Raw genomic sequence first — 17,170 nt, 5'->3', positions numbered from 1 at the left:
TCTCCACCACCACCACCGCAGCAGCCTATAGCACCCTCCCGGAATGCACCCAATAGCATCAGATCTCGTAAGCCGAGGCAGGGTTGAACCTGGATGGTTGTGTGGGGGGGGGCGAACCACCGCGTATGAAACGGTGGCGAATATATCGCTTCCTGTAACAATGGGTTTTACCCTTTCTGGCAATGAAAGAGTTGCGTGAAGATGTTAAAACGCCAAACAGAATCCCTTTTCGAGGAATCCTGTCTGCGTTAACCACACGTGCGTGTGGTGACCATGCAAACAAGAGACATGCTCTCATCACATATGATGCATTCTCTTTGAAACGTATTTGTCCACACCAGAGAGACCATTCCTTTCTCAAAAAGCGAACCGCGCAAAGACAATGCCACTGACCAGGGCATTTATATATAGTTCGTGGTGAGCAGCTACAATATGGGACCTTTGTTGATAAAATATAACAATAGGTTATATATAAAATATAACAATATGTTATATAAATATAACGATGTTATTTTTTGATACTGGCAAGAAAGGCCCCATTTTTAATGGGTAACCTGTTACCGTTTTGATAACTGCTCAATTGCATTGTCCACTTTGAGAATATTTAAATCGGGAAATGTTTTTCGCGCGGAAAATTTGCCCGACAGCTGCATGCACACCAGCAAATCCGCATGCTGTGCCAGTGTTCCGCAATTTCGCCTCGACATGAAAGCGCTTGGCTCAGCTGATCATGTAATTTTCGAGACGAGTTATTTGTGTATGCATGTGTCTTTGTTTTCTGTGTGCGTGTGGGGGAGCGGTAGTGTAGCGGTTAGCACACTGCGCTATGAACCCCGGCGACCCGAGTTTCATTCCCGTTCATGGCCAACACCAGTGACGATTATCTGAACCAGTCCTGGGCCTCCCCTAGGTCGACTCGACATCAAATGAGTACCTGGTGTGGTGTGTAAAATCATCGCCACTGTTGGATACAAAGGCGGCCGGGCGTGGTGCTGGTAACGCACCCCCTTCATGTGCCGTGTCGGCCTTCATAGGTGCTCGCTCACAGCACTTGTCCCAACAGTCTGTTAAGGTTATACGGGGGATCTTTGTGTGTGTGTGTGTACATGTGAACAATTGTTCAGGAGTGGAGGTGTCGTGGTTAGCACATTGCACCACGAAACCAGCGGGCGCGCATTAACGATTTCCCGCTCACGGCCAACACCGGTGACGATTATCTGAGCCGGTCCTGGGCCCTCACCTAGGTCGACTGGACCTCAAATGAGTACCTGGTGCGGTGTGCAAAAACATCGAAGGCTGCCGTGCATCCTGTGCCGGCCTTCGTCGGTGTGCTCTCTGGCAGCAAGGCTGTACGGGGGTGGGGGGGAGGCCTTTCTCATTTTGCGCACGACTGCTGTGAAGAAACTCGCCTCTGTGCTCTTCGCGTAGTTTTTGCAATAAACATTGCCACCCACCCACGCGCGATCGTCTCGCGAGGATGGCGGTCGGCGAGGCTGAAACTTTTGAGCGTCGATGCGCTCGTGCAAAAAGGCGGTCGTCACAGCAGGCTCCCAGAAGTGTCACCGGCTGCCTCGAACATCGAGTCCGCGATGTGCGCGTGGCAATTCTCACGATTAATGCGTGGGGTTGTCGCAGCGTTTTACGGAGTCAGAAAGTTGAATATTTGAAATGCACCCTTCCGATACTGTGCCAACAGCGGAGAGGGGGGGGGGCGCGGGGGGTGGGGGTGTCTGCGAGTGTGCTACGTGACTTGGCTCGGAGCTTTTGTGGAAGCTCGTTTGTGCAGTTTGCACGCACGCACGTACGTGCGTGTACGTACGTACGTGTTTGTACGTGCGTGTACGTACGTACGTGCGTGTACGTACGTACGTGCGTGTACGTATGTACGTGCGTGTGCGTGCGTGTGTATGTAAGTGCGTACGTGCGTACGTATGTACGTGCATATGTACGTATGTGCGTGCGACCGGGCCAGAAACCATTTAGAACTGGTAACCTAGTGTAAAATATAACATGAGCGCCTGTAGCTTCTTACATCCTGAGTAACTGGCATTCCTCTATTCCCCTCTGTTCTGCCCCGGGGTTTTGCATGCACTGTTAGAAATACATAGAACGTAGAGAAATTTGGCCGCGAGTTTTATTATTAATTTCTTTTTCTTAAAGTCCATTGGCGCCAAATACCATTAATTTGTCTTTCATTGGACGTCTTGGACGGTGCCAAGATGTTCGTGCATACAGCTAGGGACGGACAAACGTGTCTTTTTTTTTGTTTGATTCATGAGTTGGGCAGGCGGGGGGGCGGCGGCGTGGGTTAGTTTCGTGTTTTAAAGTCTGTAAAAGCACCGCTTGCAATCTGCTTGACTCTGGTATTGTCAGTGCCTACTTTCCACCGGGTCCCCGTATATTAGGAGGCCCCCACTCCCCCTCCTGCTTTCGTACGGTAATTTTTTTTTTTGGGGGGGGGGGGGGTGCAACAGATTTGCGAATTTGACGTCGAGATTCGCCATCCATTTCGACCGCTTCGGGAGCACGCCGCGCGAACTTGTTTGGGATCGCCGTCGAATGATCCGATTTCTGGGCCGGTCCATTGACGACGATTTTGTTTGAACGGTGCCGAGATGTCGCACCGCACGGTCGAAGTCGCACGCTGGGCTCTCGTTAATTTTCCCACTCGCGTAGAAAGTGTCCCGGAGCGCCACCGCCCGCCCTCCCCGCCCGCCCGCTCGTCAACATTCTCGTCGTCGCGGGGATAACCAAGCCCCTTTCCTGTGCTGTTTTTTTGGGAACTGGGCACGGGCGGGCACGGGCGGGCACGTTCCGGTGGTCAATCGTCGTTCCGCAAGCGTGCGAGAGAAGAGCGGTTTGTCATTAGCGAGTGAGGCCCTGTTTATTGATTGTTAGCGGAACGCGAGCAATTCGGCACCGCCGCGTCTAATTCCATACATGGTTACGTTGCGTGCGTGTGTGCGTCCGCACGTGTGTGCGCATGTGCGCAGTTTGTTTCTATGGCATGTCTCTGTTTTGTTGGGTGGGTGGGTAGGGTGAATGTGTTGAAGTTGGAGTTTTTTTTCTCCCGCTCCGTTCTCTTCCTACCCTTGCTTCCTATTCTGGAGTGCACAGCGGCCGGGGTTGCTTTCGCTCACAATAGCGAGAAAGCCGGCCAGGAATCTTTCGTCCGGGGAATCGATGCACGCACGGTGCTGCCACCCACAGTGGTGTCGCTCTCCATCGCTTTTAGCTGTCTAAACTAAAGCTAAACAATTTAAATTTCATTCTATACCAGGTAAGTGCCCGCTGAGCTGCATAGCTATTTTTAAGAAGCGACCTGGCCATCACCAATGGTAGCTTCAACAAAGTGGCTTTACAATCACGTGGCAATGTTTAGCAGCCATATACTCGAAACGCATGACGTTGATTCTAAATGTGGAGGGGACAATCCACACGACCACGGGGGGAGAGAGAGAACACGAAGACTTCCAAATAAACAGGCACTGTCAGGCTCGGGATCGAACCCACGACCTCCTGTATACCGGGCGAGGTAGTTAACATCTCCTAAGTTCAGCGATGGCGGTGAGTTTTTGTTGCCCCCCCCCCCCGGCCACTCAACTCCACCCCCGTGCGGGGGGAGACTTGCTCGGCGTTCGCTGACGCAACATGCCGGCGCGGGCCCGCCGACAGGTTCCGCTAATCTTCCGCAAGACGGAGTTGGCGGTTGGTATGCAAAGCTCGGGCCAAGCGCAGTTTCACATGAGTGTATTTCCGCAGATTTAAGAAGAGTCGAGTGTTTATTTTAACGGTGGTGGTGGTGGCGGGAATGTTTGCCGGCCTTCTCTCCGTTTCTGCCGCCGGGTAGAATACCGTTTACGGACGGAGCCGGGGAATGGGGGGATAAACAGTCTTCGCTGTCGTCATGATCATCAGCCATCCTTCTCCCATCCGGTACCACTGCTGCTGCCATTCAACTCACTCCTGCGCGTGAGCTGATGTCATCACTCCGCTCCCTTCTTAGGCTTTGATTCCCTGGCGGCTATCATCCATCATCATCATCAACATCCTCCTGTCTGGCGATGAGTCCTTGCCAATCCATAACAGATTGTTTTTGGGTGAGATCGCGCGAATATCGATGTGCCGTTTAACCTGCCGCTGCCACCCTAGGCAGCCAAATTGGTTAGGTTTGTCACGTGAACAAAACGTGGCAATTCTTTGCTAGTACAGGACACCGGTGTGTTGGAGAGTTAACCTGCAACATTTACGTGACAAACGATTTGCTGCGTCGGGGTGGTGCCGGCGGGTTTAACCGACGCATTTATATTCACGCGATCTGACCCAAAAACAATCTGTCATGGATAATGTTGGTCGCGAAAGGACCGCTTATCCTTTACCTTCAATGCGGTCTCCGATTTGCGTGTTTCTTTTTTCCGTGATGAAACATCTTCGTGCGTGCCCTTCCGGATTTTAATTTATTTTGTCGATATTCTCCTCCCGTTTGGGATGAGCAACATTGACAAGGGACTAGATCGAGTTTTGGATATCCGGTCAGGAGCACCATCGGGATGCGGAGAGAGAAGAGGCCCTCTGCATTTCGATGGTATAAGCAATCCTAGGTCTTTTAGAACTGCTTTCTGTGCTTCCTTTGTCGTCCCTCCCGCTCGCACGTCCGATTTGAGCACGGTTGGCTGCGCACGCTGCGAAATAAGTTCACCCTACATCCGTACATACAAATGAGACTGGTCTCTGGAGTTCTCACCTGGTTAAACAAAATAAACTTGAGTCGTGAACCGATGTTTAATATGCGCGGCATTTTAAATTCATGAGAGGGGATGGGGGAACTGCTCTCGGGGAGACTGGCGAGGGGGTGAGTGGGGGTGGTCTCGGTAGCCGAGGCAGCAGCGTAGGCAGTGGAAGGATGGAGTGGCCACGCGTCCGTTAGTGTTGAACGGAGAAGCCTTTGCAACTGCTCATGCCTTGCGCAATTAAGTAGATCGATGTCGAGCGAAAGACACCTCCCAAATTTGCCCAGCATTTAACTGTTGAGACAAATTTAATTGGCTTCAGCTCACCTTGTGTTGTCGTGATTTCCCCCCGGCACGCCCCCCGAGTGTTGTCGGTAGGGAAGTGACTTGCAGTGGTAATGAGCATTGCAGCAGCGGTGTTATATGTCTCGCGCGCTACGTTTTTGGGGAAGGATTTCGGCAAGGGGTGCAGGGTGGGTGGGTGGGGGGGGGAGCAGGCTGCGGCGCGGGTCCCGTGTGGGAGAAATTTCGAACGTGCGCAGGAGGGAAACGTCAGTTGGCGGCACGTTGTGGATTACAAAGCGCGCTGATACGCAACGTGAAGCAAGATGCCTTGCGCAAAGCACACACAAACGAGATCCACTCGCAAGAGTAGGCCCCAATGACGTCACGGTCCAAAATTGCCAAATTCGAAAATTATCCGCGCCGATTTCTCAATTGCGTTTCGTATGCACATCAGCAGCAGCAGCAGCAGCAAAATGATCTCTCCCTGCTTAGCAGGCTCATGGAGTGCCGTGGGGGGTCACTGCTTGTAAATGAGACCCCATCCCTGGCCTCCTCGAGTTCTCGGTCAAAACGAAATGAAATCAACTCAAACTTTTTAGCGATCCTACTCTGCAGCCTCCGCAGACAAAACAGAACATTGCGATTCCAAGCCACGACCGCCCTGATGTTTCCCCGAACGATTGGCGGCAAATGCATCCTTTCCGACGTTTCAATTCGGGAAAGAAATTACGGCTAAGGTGTGAGACCGGCACTTTTTGTTTGAATTGGTAGTCAACGACAACGTGCCTGGCGATTTTGTCTGAAAAACAAAAGCGTAGGTTTTTTTATGTGTAATATATGTAAACTGCTACCAATTAGGAATGTTTTCTCAAGTATTTTATTGTAAAAAATAAGAATAGGTTTTACCCTCTCTGCAAAAGGTTATCTGTTTGGTGTTTGAACATCTTAACGCTTGCTATTTTTATTGCCAGAAAGTGTAAAACCTGTTCTTGTTTTTCATATATTGATACTGGCTAAAAAAGTTCCCCTTGAGTATTTTAGTCACAAGACAATCCAAGTCCACACACACAGGATATGAAATGAGGTTGACACAGCACATGGACGTTTTTGATACCTGCTATTTTACATATACATTAGCTTTCCCTTGTTTGCAATTCATCATCATCGGACGCATTTGAATGGGTAATTAACAAAAATAAACATTCTTGCCATGTTTCACGTTTTGTTTACGGTCTGATTGTGGGGAAAAAAACCCAGAAAATCACCCCCCCCTCCTCCACCCCTTCCTCAACAGCTCCATGGAAAACAATTAAATTCCAGTTGAAAATTAAAATGCCCGAAGGCCATTAGGCCCGCAGTGCGTTTACAGCTTTTCCTGGGGCCAGATAATCATCTTTGGCAAGTGGCGGAAGGAATTCGTCAGTCCAGCGTGCGCGCGCCGCTGCTAAAGCAGCTTTGAGATTTCGCCTTAAATGGGTTGAAGTGAGAATTCATCTTTGGGAGCGTTGGACCTGGGAGGCTTCAGAGACCAATAGCAGCCTTGCTTTGTATCCACCCCCCAGGTCGTCGTCATCTCTTGCTCACCACGTGCCCATACTGGACGCGTGTGACAAAGAGCTTCATAGCTCATCGGATTCCTCCAGCCAAAAATAAACATTCTAGAATTCACCTTGAGTGCACGCGCCCCCCTCCCTCCGGCAGGTTCCCTGACTAGTAACATTGTTCCGGCTCCGTTGGGCACTGTATTTGCTTATTCTATCGTCACGCTCGTTTGCCCAAGAACAGCCTCGCCGGGTCACCGTGACTCGTTGTCAGGAGGGTCCTGCCAAGTTTTTTTGCGGAAGCGGGTCAATGATTTGCTTCTGTGTATAATCCCAGTTTTGAGCGTTTGGATGGCGTGTGCCCAGGACATAGCAGGTGTTGTAGTTGGATGTGATCAGATGGCAGTTGAGTAGCAGTGGATTGCGCCCCACGGTGGTGAGATGTTAACTCCCTCGCCTGGTATATAGGAGGTCGTGGGTTCGATCGAGTTTACACGTTCTCTCTCCCCATGGTCGTGTGTGGATTTTTCTACTGGCTTCTCCGATTTTTTTTTATCCCCCCTCCACCATTGAAAGACATGCACTTCGAGAAAATTTTGGCCGATGTGAATTTCCTCGTGACGATAAGCCACTTCCGTTGAGCCATCATTTGTGATGGCCACGTCGCTTCTGAACAAGAGCTTACATGGCTCAGTGGCACTTACCACCTGGTAATAAAAAAAATGGTTTCCCCATTTGAGCTATAATGTGTGGCCGCCAGGTCGCTTCTGAAGAATAAGTTAATACCTCGGTGGGCTTTGCCTGGTAGGATGAGGTTGGTTTAGTGTTGTATTTGTTTGTGTTTGGGTGATTTTTATTTTATTTTTCTATACCGACGTGACTTTACCGAAAGAACCATAGAGTATGGATCCCTGCAGTCACGAAAACTTCAAATCTAGATTTGGGTGATTTGTTATCTTTTCTTGTACTAGGCACTACTATTGTGTTAATTCTAGATTTGAAGCTTTCGTGACTGCAAGGATTCATATTCTTGGGTTTTTTCGGTAAAGTCACGTAGGTAAAAAATTAAAATTACTTGATTACAGCGAGCGTGCTGTGACGGTTCCACCTGAAGACGGAGGCTTGTGTTGCCTCCGAAACGTCGTGATTTTTATTTTATTTTAATTTTAATTTTTTACCTACGTGACTTTACCGAAAAAACCCAAGAATACTATTGTGTTTTTGTACTGTTTGTTGTAGCGTTCTGACCCCGTGACCCCTACTGGACATCTGTTCAAAGGGGGGGGGGGCTTCATAGCTCATCGGATTCCTCCTGGAGTATAAACAAATACTCCCGATTCTGATGCCTTCGCCTGTGTCTGCGCGATCCACAGACTGGCTGGTGGCCACTCTCGCGCTGGTGCTGACCGCCAGCGTGCTCGCCCTGATCTGCACCGTCTTGGGATGCGTCTCGCTCTGCAGGAACTCGTCCCAACGACTCTACAAGCTGATTGCCGCCCTGCTCTTCTTTGCTGGTGCGTTCCGCTCCGCGGTTCTGTTTACGTACGGACGTGTGTTGTTTGTACGTTGAGCTTTTGCACCGTTGCGTAGCCAACCGTGCTTCTCGGTGGTGCCGGGGGAAGGACAACAAAGTAAACACAACGGCAAGCAGTTAGAAAGAAATGCATTTTCAATTCGGTATAGTCGTGTAGTGTTATCGTAGTGTGTATTGTAATGTATGTATGTTGACATTCTTGAGCACTGTTATGTAGCCAACCATGCTAATCGGAGGTGGCGGGAACAAAAATGAGTTCCCATAACAGGATTTAAACCCAGGTCACCGCCTGGGTGAAAACCAGGAATCCTACCCACACTAGACCGTATGGGAAGGTGCGTTCTCTGCGTGCGTATGTGTTTTGTTTAATCCTCCTTCCCAGTTTTCAAAAGGAAGTCTTGTTTGTATCGAGTACAGTTGCCACGATATTGTCTCTAATGACAGGTTGAGAAATGCGTTTTCACGATGTGACGGAGCCAGTAAAATCAAGTTGGCATGTTGGAGATGTTGAAAAGCAGGCAAAATGTTGCAATATTACGGGGGTTATACTAACAAAAACATCAACACCTATGCCAACAAGCTCAAACCCAAAATAATCTACGATTCACAATACCGTACGTGCAGGCCTCTGAATTAAAAGTAACTTTTTAATTGGAGGCAGCTTTTTTTTATGCTTTACAACTGAAGTTGGAAGCAACGATGCGTTTAGCTCCGTGTCCACCGATCCCGGGCATGTGCCCAGTGAACTAAAAGTCACCCACGGTGAGATATTAATATCACGGACGGGAAATATTTGATTCTGTGTTGGCATTTTCAGCGTTAATATGCAAGTCCTTTTGCTTTATCGCTGTTAGCGTGAGCGACCCCCCCACCACTGGTACCAGGGGTAGCTGCCCTCGCCGTTCTAATACCAGGGAAGATCGCGCGAGTCCTTTGACCCGTGCTAACAAATGTTTTATCTATAATAAAAATCAACGACAAAGACACGCGAGCGGGTGAGAGAACGTACCCAAGACGTGCGATGAAATTTCACGGATGTCACGGCGCGTTGCAGTTCTCACCAATGCATACCGCTAAATTTTCTACGTTTGGTTCCGTCGGGAAAAAAAAAAAAACCCGTATCCCATCGGGCGAGCAGGCGATAAAGTCCCACGCCGCTTGGCGTCTTCACGCCGGGATCTTGCAGCAATACAATTGTAGGAGGAAGGGGGGGGGGGACAAAATATATTTGGAGGGCACTCGATCTGGAGGCACGCAAAGGGAATTGCGGCTCAGTCTCTACTCAACCGGCGACTGAATCCTCGCACCCGTGGGCAATTCCATGCCGGTGTCTCCCACCACGTTTAACAATCGTTGAGCGCCACGTTTTGGAAAGGCGGGATTTCAAAGCGCGGACGTGCGCCGGGAGACAAAAGAGAGGCGAGCGGCGGGTTTGTGCCGTGGCGCTGAGATAGCCGGTTATTTTTACTCGAGTGGTTTAAACAAAAAGAAAGAGGGCCTTGTCTTTTATTGGAATTGTCGTTTCTCTGCAACCGCATTCTTTTTTGTTATCATCTCTCTCCCGGTGACACCTCCAAAGCCCGGGATGCCGAATTGAGTGTCAGTCCTAATCTGTAGGGAGCATTTCTTAGCTTTTGCCCAAATCTCGGACGTTACTAAAGCTTCCATACTGGAAAAAGGATGCACGGTTGGCTACATACAATACGAAAAAAGTTCCACCACTGTTCCAAAACAGCGTCAAAGGCTGTAACCAGCCCAGCGATCGTCACCGTGTGCGTGACGAAAACATTATCTATGCTTGATTTCAGTGTTAACTATTATGTACAGTACATTATACACCACATACAACTTAAACAATGAAAATGCTGCACGTGTATGAATCGCCCCACGCAGAGTCTTCGAGATTGGAGTGGTAAGCACGTTACGGTAAATACAGCAACTTTTTAAAATAGGATATTTAGTTTGTGTTTATTTGTCCCAATTTCATCCAGTAAACCAATTGAAAACACAACAAAAAAACATAACAACACCCAAAAAAATGAATGTCATACAGGGATGTGCATCAATAAGCGATTTTAAACAATGACCATTTGTGACTACCCCCGAATCTGCTGGATGATCGATGCTCTACTGCACATACACGTGGCACACGAGTTCAGCGGTGCATGGCACTCGAGAGCATTTTGACAGCAGAAGGTTATCTAAACACGGCATTGATTCGGCCAGCGATGTGTAATACTCAGACCCGAAAAATCACTCCGGTGGTAATGCGATTGCCTCCCGTGTTGTACGGCCCACACCGTTGTGTGCGACGACGAGACCGTGCCCACACGCCTACGCTGTGTAAATAGTGGACATTGAGCGAATGAATAAATGGGCCGACAAAAACAATGTTTGGGGCTTTCAGCAAGCACGCCTGGGAAATTAAACGGCCGTAAAAAAGAAAGGGGGGCGGGGGGGTGGACAACCCAGCAAGCGGCGTCTGCCGGGGCAGTTCAAGAGGCCACGTTTGCGAGTTTGCCCAAAGACATGATTGCATTCGGATTGCAGGGGTTAGGCGGAGGCTTCCCGCCCCTCGGCGCACGAGGGGCGAGGAGAGAGACGTTGTTTGTTACCCAGCAATGCCAGCGGACCATCAAGCTTCTGCCTTTATAAGTACACCCGAGATCATTCCACCCACACTGACCCCAGGGGTCCGCTCCATCTATGTGTGTGTGTGCGCGCGTGCCTGGTGGGGTTTTTTTATGTGGGGAGCGGTGGTGTAGCAGTTGGCGCGCTGCGCTACGAACCCGGTGGCCCGAGTTCGATTCCCGCTGACGGCCAACACCCAGTGATGATTATCTCAACCGGTTATGGGATTCCCCTAGGTCGACTCGGCCTCAAATGAGTACCTGGTGCGGTACGTAAACATCGCCACTGGGGAGACAAAGGCGGCCGGGCGTGGTGCTGGCCACCCAACCCCTCGTGTGCCGTGCCGGCCTTCATAGGTGCTACTCGCTAACAGCACTTGCCCCAGCAGTCTGTTTAGGCTACACGGATGATCTTTGTCTTTGGGGTCTTTTTTTTCCCCCGTTCTGCTTCCAAGTCTGCTGCACAGAGCTGCCGCGGTAAATGGCTCCCATAAGTGTCATGTCCAAGGGCAAAAATATAGATTCGCGGCTGCACTGGTGCGTGTGTGCGCACGCGTGTGCACGTGTGTGGGGAGTGGTAGCGTAGTGGTTAGCGCTACGCGACTCGAGTTCAATTCCTGCTCGTGGCCAACACCGGTGACGTTTATCTGAACCAGTCCTGGGCGCCTCCCCAATGTCGACTTGGCCTTAAATTAATACCTGGTGCGATGCGTAAAAAAAATACAAAACATCAGCCCTGGGGAGACAAAGGCGGCCGGGCGTGGTGCTGGCCACCCAACCCCTCGTGTGCCATGCCGGCCTTCATAGGTGCTCGCTAACAGCACTTGCCCAAATTGTCTGTTTAAGGCTGTACGGCGGATCTTTGTCTTTGTAGATACAATGACATCACTGCTTGTTCTTGCACTGTGCTATATAATCTCCAACACAAAGTGTTGATTCCTGGCTATGCATATCACTTATTTTTCTCTCTGTGGGCATATCGGGTAAACTCCGTCTGAAGTGAGTTCTTGGCAAGATGCTTAATGTTATGAAATGCGATGTTATTAGATTGTTACTCGGCACAAAAACGATACTTTACAACCGAACAAGTCTGTCAACCCCTTATCAGTGCCCTACCTGATTACAGACCAATTCAGACTGTATAGATCACCCCTTGCCGCTTATAAACCTCAACGTTCATCCTACAAAGTCCCATCACAAGGGAGAAACACAAACAAATAGACAAAAATAGACAACATCAATAATTTTGCCCGTATTGAAACGACTGTATAGCGTGTGGACCTGAAAACTCAACCTCGCTGTACGAGAATGCGGGGGGTGAACCGTGTGGCTTGTGACGGGTATATGTGCAAATGACGTCCTGCACAAAAGACCATTGAGGCATCAACGTTCATCTCGTGTTTACAGCCCCGCAGAGCCAGCGGTGGAAATTACACATTCCCATGGCCGGGGAAACCTATCCGTAGCAGGAAAACTGTTGGCTTTCCCACAAAGTGGTACCTATTTTATGTACCCCAGAGGGATGATGGGCTGAGTCCCCTCCCCAAAGCGGGATTTGAACGCTCTCATGACCATCCCTCCCACCTTAGCATATGGTCGGGTTCCCTGTAATTTATTATCGATAATGAAACTTGTCAAACATCGCCAATGCAGGACCCTCTTCAGCAAGTGTCCTTGAGGCTCGGCGAGGCGGAGCGGTCGTCTCGGAACGGGGAAGGGTTAACAAGCAAAAAGGTCCTTCCCTCCCGCATGGCCCTCGGAGTGACCGAATGAATGTGCACGCGATGCGTACGTGTGTGTGTGCGTGCGCGTGCGTGCGGGGAGCGATAGTGTAGCGGTTAGCGCTACGCTGCGCTATGAACCTAGCGACACGGGTTCGATTCCCGCTCGTGGCCAATACCAGTGACGATTATCTGAACCGGTCCCAGGCCTCCCCTAGGTCGACTCTGCCTCAAATGAGTACCTGGTGCGGTGTGTAAACATCGCCACTAGGGAGACAAAGGCGGTCGGGCGTGCTGCTGGCCACCCACCCCCTCGTGTACCGTGCTCGCTAACAGCACTTGCCCCTACAGTCTGTAAAGGCTATATGGGGGATCTTTGTGTGCGTGTGTGCGTCGCGCTCCCTCGGATTCGCAGCTGTCCCCTTCTTACCCGCCTCCCCCAGCTCGCATCCCCCCCCCCCATACCTTTCTCCACATTGCATCTTCCCCATTTTCACCGCCCGCCCGCCACTCAAGGAATGTCCTCGCAGTCACAGCAGCGTGTGAAAAATACGCGCCAGCCGCGTTAGTTTTCGAACTTGTATCGCTCCCGTCCCCCGCGTCAACGGGATTCCGTGGTCGGAGGGCTTGCAGCAAGTCCAGTCTTCACCACCACCCTCCGCCACCCTCCCCCCGATGGACAAGGCGCTTACGCGTTGGTTGTGTGTGTTTCTTCTTCTGTTGTCTTTCCAACCAGCCGAGAAGTCGGGAGACCGAGTCTTGTTCGCAAAGAATTGGGTGACGGTGGGGGGGAGTTTGGGGGGGGGGGGTGGCGAAAAAATATCAAAAGCCAAAGCGAGTGATAGAAAGCGTCGCAGCGAAGCAAATATATGTATCGCCGAGAGAAACAAACCGTGGCACGTGAGCGATTGCGTGGGGGAAAGGGGGGGGGGACATCACACGGGCGCAAATCGCCATCGAATAATTCATTCCCTGCCTGCAGCGCATGGTTGGCTCGGGGGGGTTGCTTTTTGACCGATTTGTGGCGCGATGCTAAAAAAAAATGTAAGCTCCAGAAATGTTTAAACGGACACGACGTGGCTGTGTTGTTGTTCGGCTTGCGTGCGGGAAGCTCCCGCTCCCCCGCCGGAACGGATGCCCCCCCCCCCCCACTCGTGATTAGCTTCAGTGGGGATCAATGGCCCCGTAGTCCATTTGATGGATGCATTGATTGCCCTCGCAATTAATAAGAGATTGAAACTGCTCATCCAGTTGATGATTGTTTTGAACAGGTGACCTGGTTGGACGTGAACGCGTGTGTGTTTGTGCCTGTCAATCCTCACATTTTTGTTCCTTATAGCTGCATGGTTAAGCGTGGATAATCGGGGACATTTTGATGACCTCTTCTCAAAATCTTCTTGGTTCTTTCGGTAAAGTCACGTAGAAGGGAAGTAATAAAATAATAAAAATAAAACATAATATTTTTATTATTTTATTACTTCCCTTCTACGTGACTTTACCGAAAGAACCAAGAAGATGAATCCCTGCAGTCACGAAAGCTTTAAATCGAAATCTTCTCAAAATGTAAATTCCCCACCACCGTCATCCTCCTCGTCATCGGTATAGCTTCTTGACCACCACCACCTACACTACCAGTGTTGCCACCATCACGGGATCACCCCCCACCATCACCATCACCGGATCACCCCCCGTCATCACCATCGCCGGATCACCCCCCATCATCACCATCACCAGATCAACCTCCATCATCACCATCACCGGATCACCCCCCATCATCACCATCGCCGGATCACCCCCCATCATCACCATCGCCGGATCACCCCCCATCATCACCATCGCCGGATCACCCCCCATCATCACCATCACCGGATCACCCCCCATCATCACCATCGCCGGATCACCCCCCATCATCACCATCGCCGGATCACCCCCCCCTTCATCAACATCGCCGGATCAACCTCCAACATCACCATTGCCGGATCACCCCCCATCATCAACATCGCCGGATCACCCTCCAACATCACCATCACCAGATCATCCCCCATCATCACCATTGTTCGTTGGTTAAGCCACACGGTAGTTTTATGCCAAATATTCACATCTATTCACCCTTTCCGAGTGGTCGCCCAACCCTGAAATAAATTCAGATCACGAGAGATAATTTTTCTACTCTCTTTTTTTATCGCCACCGCCATCGTCTTCATCAGCATGCCGTGCAGGCCGTTGTCCAGTCCTTCATAGGGGGGGAGGGGGGGGAGACCAAGGTTTGCTTACAGTGCAAAAAGCACCACGCTCATACTTCATGGCTAAAGAGAGAGGGGACCTTTGTTATATTCCTGCCCTCCGTGTGTGCGTGCGTGCCTGCTAAAGTGACTCCGGGGAGGGTGGGGGGGGGATTCGACGGATTGGTCTCCGGAAATGCAGATTTATGATCTCGCCAAGCTTTGTGCTCGCAACAAACCACCGTCTTGTTCTGCTACGTCCCCCGGCGGACGAGGGTAAGGGGAATTTGCATTTATTGGGGCATCTCCTTAAAGAGCGTGAATCGTCACACGAACTACGGTCATCCTCGCGGCAGCAGAAGCGGATTTTGGCTCGGCCATCGAATAAAGAGATGGTGGTCAACGCATCGTGCGATGCTTTCAGATGCGCTTCTGCGGCCGTCTGGAACGCTCTTCCTTCCGATGTTAATTAGGAGGCCACTGGAGCCATGCACTTTTAAATTTAGATTGAAAATTCATTTCTTGAGAACTGCTTTTTGCGTTCTTCCCCCGGCACCTCCAATTAGCACGTTTGGCTAAGTACTGTTCGAAAGAAGTTCTACACGCATACAAAAGCGCCTTGCAACTCCCATCTCGGTCATTCCGATACACAGCGGCAGTTTTATTCAAAAACATTATCCTAGGGGACTCACTGATGGCAGCTGTCCTTGTGTGGCAACAACGTGTGAGAATTAGTCTCTTAGTGGCTAAGGGGGAAGCTGGGGGTTGTGTTGTGATGTGTTCTCAAGCGATTTGAGTAAACAGCGAGTAGTGCTGTGGTGGTGAGATGTTATCTCCATCGCCAGGTGTGCAGGAGGCCGTGGATTCGATCCCAACACTGTTGATGCCTGTATATTTGGAGTTTGTGTTGTCTCTCTCCCCGTGGTCACGTGTATTTTTCTCCAGGTTCCTGAGGTTTTTCCCTCCACATTTAGAATCGGCGTGCCTTCAGAGAATTCGGCTGCTATCAATTTCCACATGGTGATAAGCCACTTCGTTGAGCTATCATTTGTGATTGCCAGGTCGCTTCTGTAAAAGAGCGTTGACAGCTCAGTGGGCCTTGCCTGGTAAACGTAATATAAACAATAGTACAGAAATATTTGTTCAAATTTGGGCCGTGATGCTGGCACGCATGGCCGAGTGTTTTTCGAATAATGTCACACGGGATCTTCTTTAACGTCAGCTGGGAAGAGAGGTGGTGCGGAATGGGCTGTGGGAAGAGAGAGGCAATGGTGTCCTTTTGTTCACGGTGTAGACTTTGATCCGAGACGTTTTTGGCTTCATAAACAAACCGAGTTTATGTTTTACGTGTTGTGCCATATCCACGCATTAGCAAATGCTTTAACAGCCGGGTAGCGATCTTCAGCCGAGATGCCTTCCTGCCTGTTGAATTCACGGTGACATGCGAACGGTTTGGCCAAATTGTGTAAATAATTATTTTTCCAAATGGCAAAAATTGTGCGCACCATCTCATCAGCAAACAACAACAAAAATTCCTTAAGGAGGGTGCTGCTATTCATTTATTAATTCATTCGAAAATACTGCCAATGGTAATATTAATACATGTAAATAACTATTTTGAGGATTCTGTTGACTTGTTATCCCGTAGAGGGAATTCTGTAAACTGTCAATTATCCAGGGGGGTGCAAGGGGTGGTCTGTATTAAACTTGAAAACAACGTCGTTCGACATCGTCAGGTGACAACCAGAATTCTGATGAGGTTGGTTGTAACTGCCGGCAAAACGTCGTACTCGAATTGTAAACGTTGTGGATTTGCTCTCCAACACAGCGGTGTTGCTGTACTCCTAACGAATTGGCATGTTCTGTTTACGTGACAAACATTACTAATTGGCTGTGTCGGGTGGTGGTGGAATTAACGACACATTTATATTTTGCGCGATCTCACCCAACAACCTATTATGGATAATTTTATTTTATTTTTATTTTATTTTTATTTTACTTTTATTCATTTAAATTTTTTACCTACGTGACTTTACCGAAAAATCCTAAATATGAATCTTTGCAGTCACGAAAGCTTCAAATCTAGAATTATGGATAATGTTGACCACGAAAGCCTACGTGTTGAAGCTCATTCAAGTCACATTGTCGCCTTAAAAATAAAAAGTGTACGATACATTCCGGGCAATGGCCCTCCTTCACGGCACGTACAGAAGCCAGAGAGAGAGAGATAACGTGGGAGTGGAGTGGTGGCGCAGTGGTTAGCGCATCACGCTGTGAAACCGGCGACCCGAGTTAGATTCTCGGCTGCAATCGCAGTGGCGGGCAAAGTCAAAACTGGTTCTGGTCACACAATTTTTTATATTTAATTTTTACCAGGTAAGGCCCTCTGAGCTGTCCAGCGCTCCTATTTCAGATGTGACCTGGCTACAAATAACAGCTCAACGAAGATGGCCTATCGTGTGGAAATGTACGGTAGCCAAATCCTCTTTCAACGCGTGACGTCGATT

At 49.7% G+C, this 17,170-nt stretch overlaps 1 protein-coding gene across 1 annotated transcript in view; it reads left to right on the top strand.

Annotated features, from left to right (window-relative positions):
- Window positions 1-17,170, top strand: part of TMEM47 (transmembrane protein 47) — a 43,270-nt gene that overhangs the window by 16,289 nt on the left and 9,811 nt on the right. Inside the window, exon 2 of the mRNA XM_078618460.1 lies at window positions 7,930-8,070. Within this exon, the coding sequence (XP_078474586.1) occupies window positions 7,930-8,070 (141 nt within the window). The remainder of the gene's footprint in view (window positions 1-7,929; window positions 8,071-17,170) is intronic.

Source organism: Lampetra planeri, chromosome 57 (assembly GCF_965212315.1).
Source record: "Lampetra planeri chromosome 57, kcLamPlan1.2.h2, whole genome shotgun sequence".
NCBI classification, from domain to species: domain Eukaryota; kingdom Metazoa; phylum Chordata; class Hyperoartia; order Petromyzontiformes; family Petromyzontidae; genus Lampetra; species Lampetra planeri.
The sequence above is the reverse complement of the archived record's forward strand: the minus strand, read 5'-3'. Positions and strand labels throughout refer to the sequence as shown.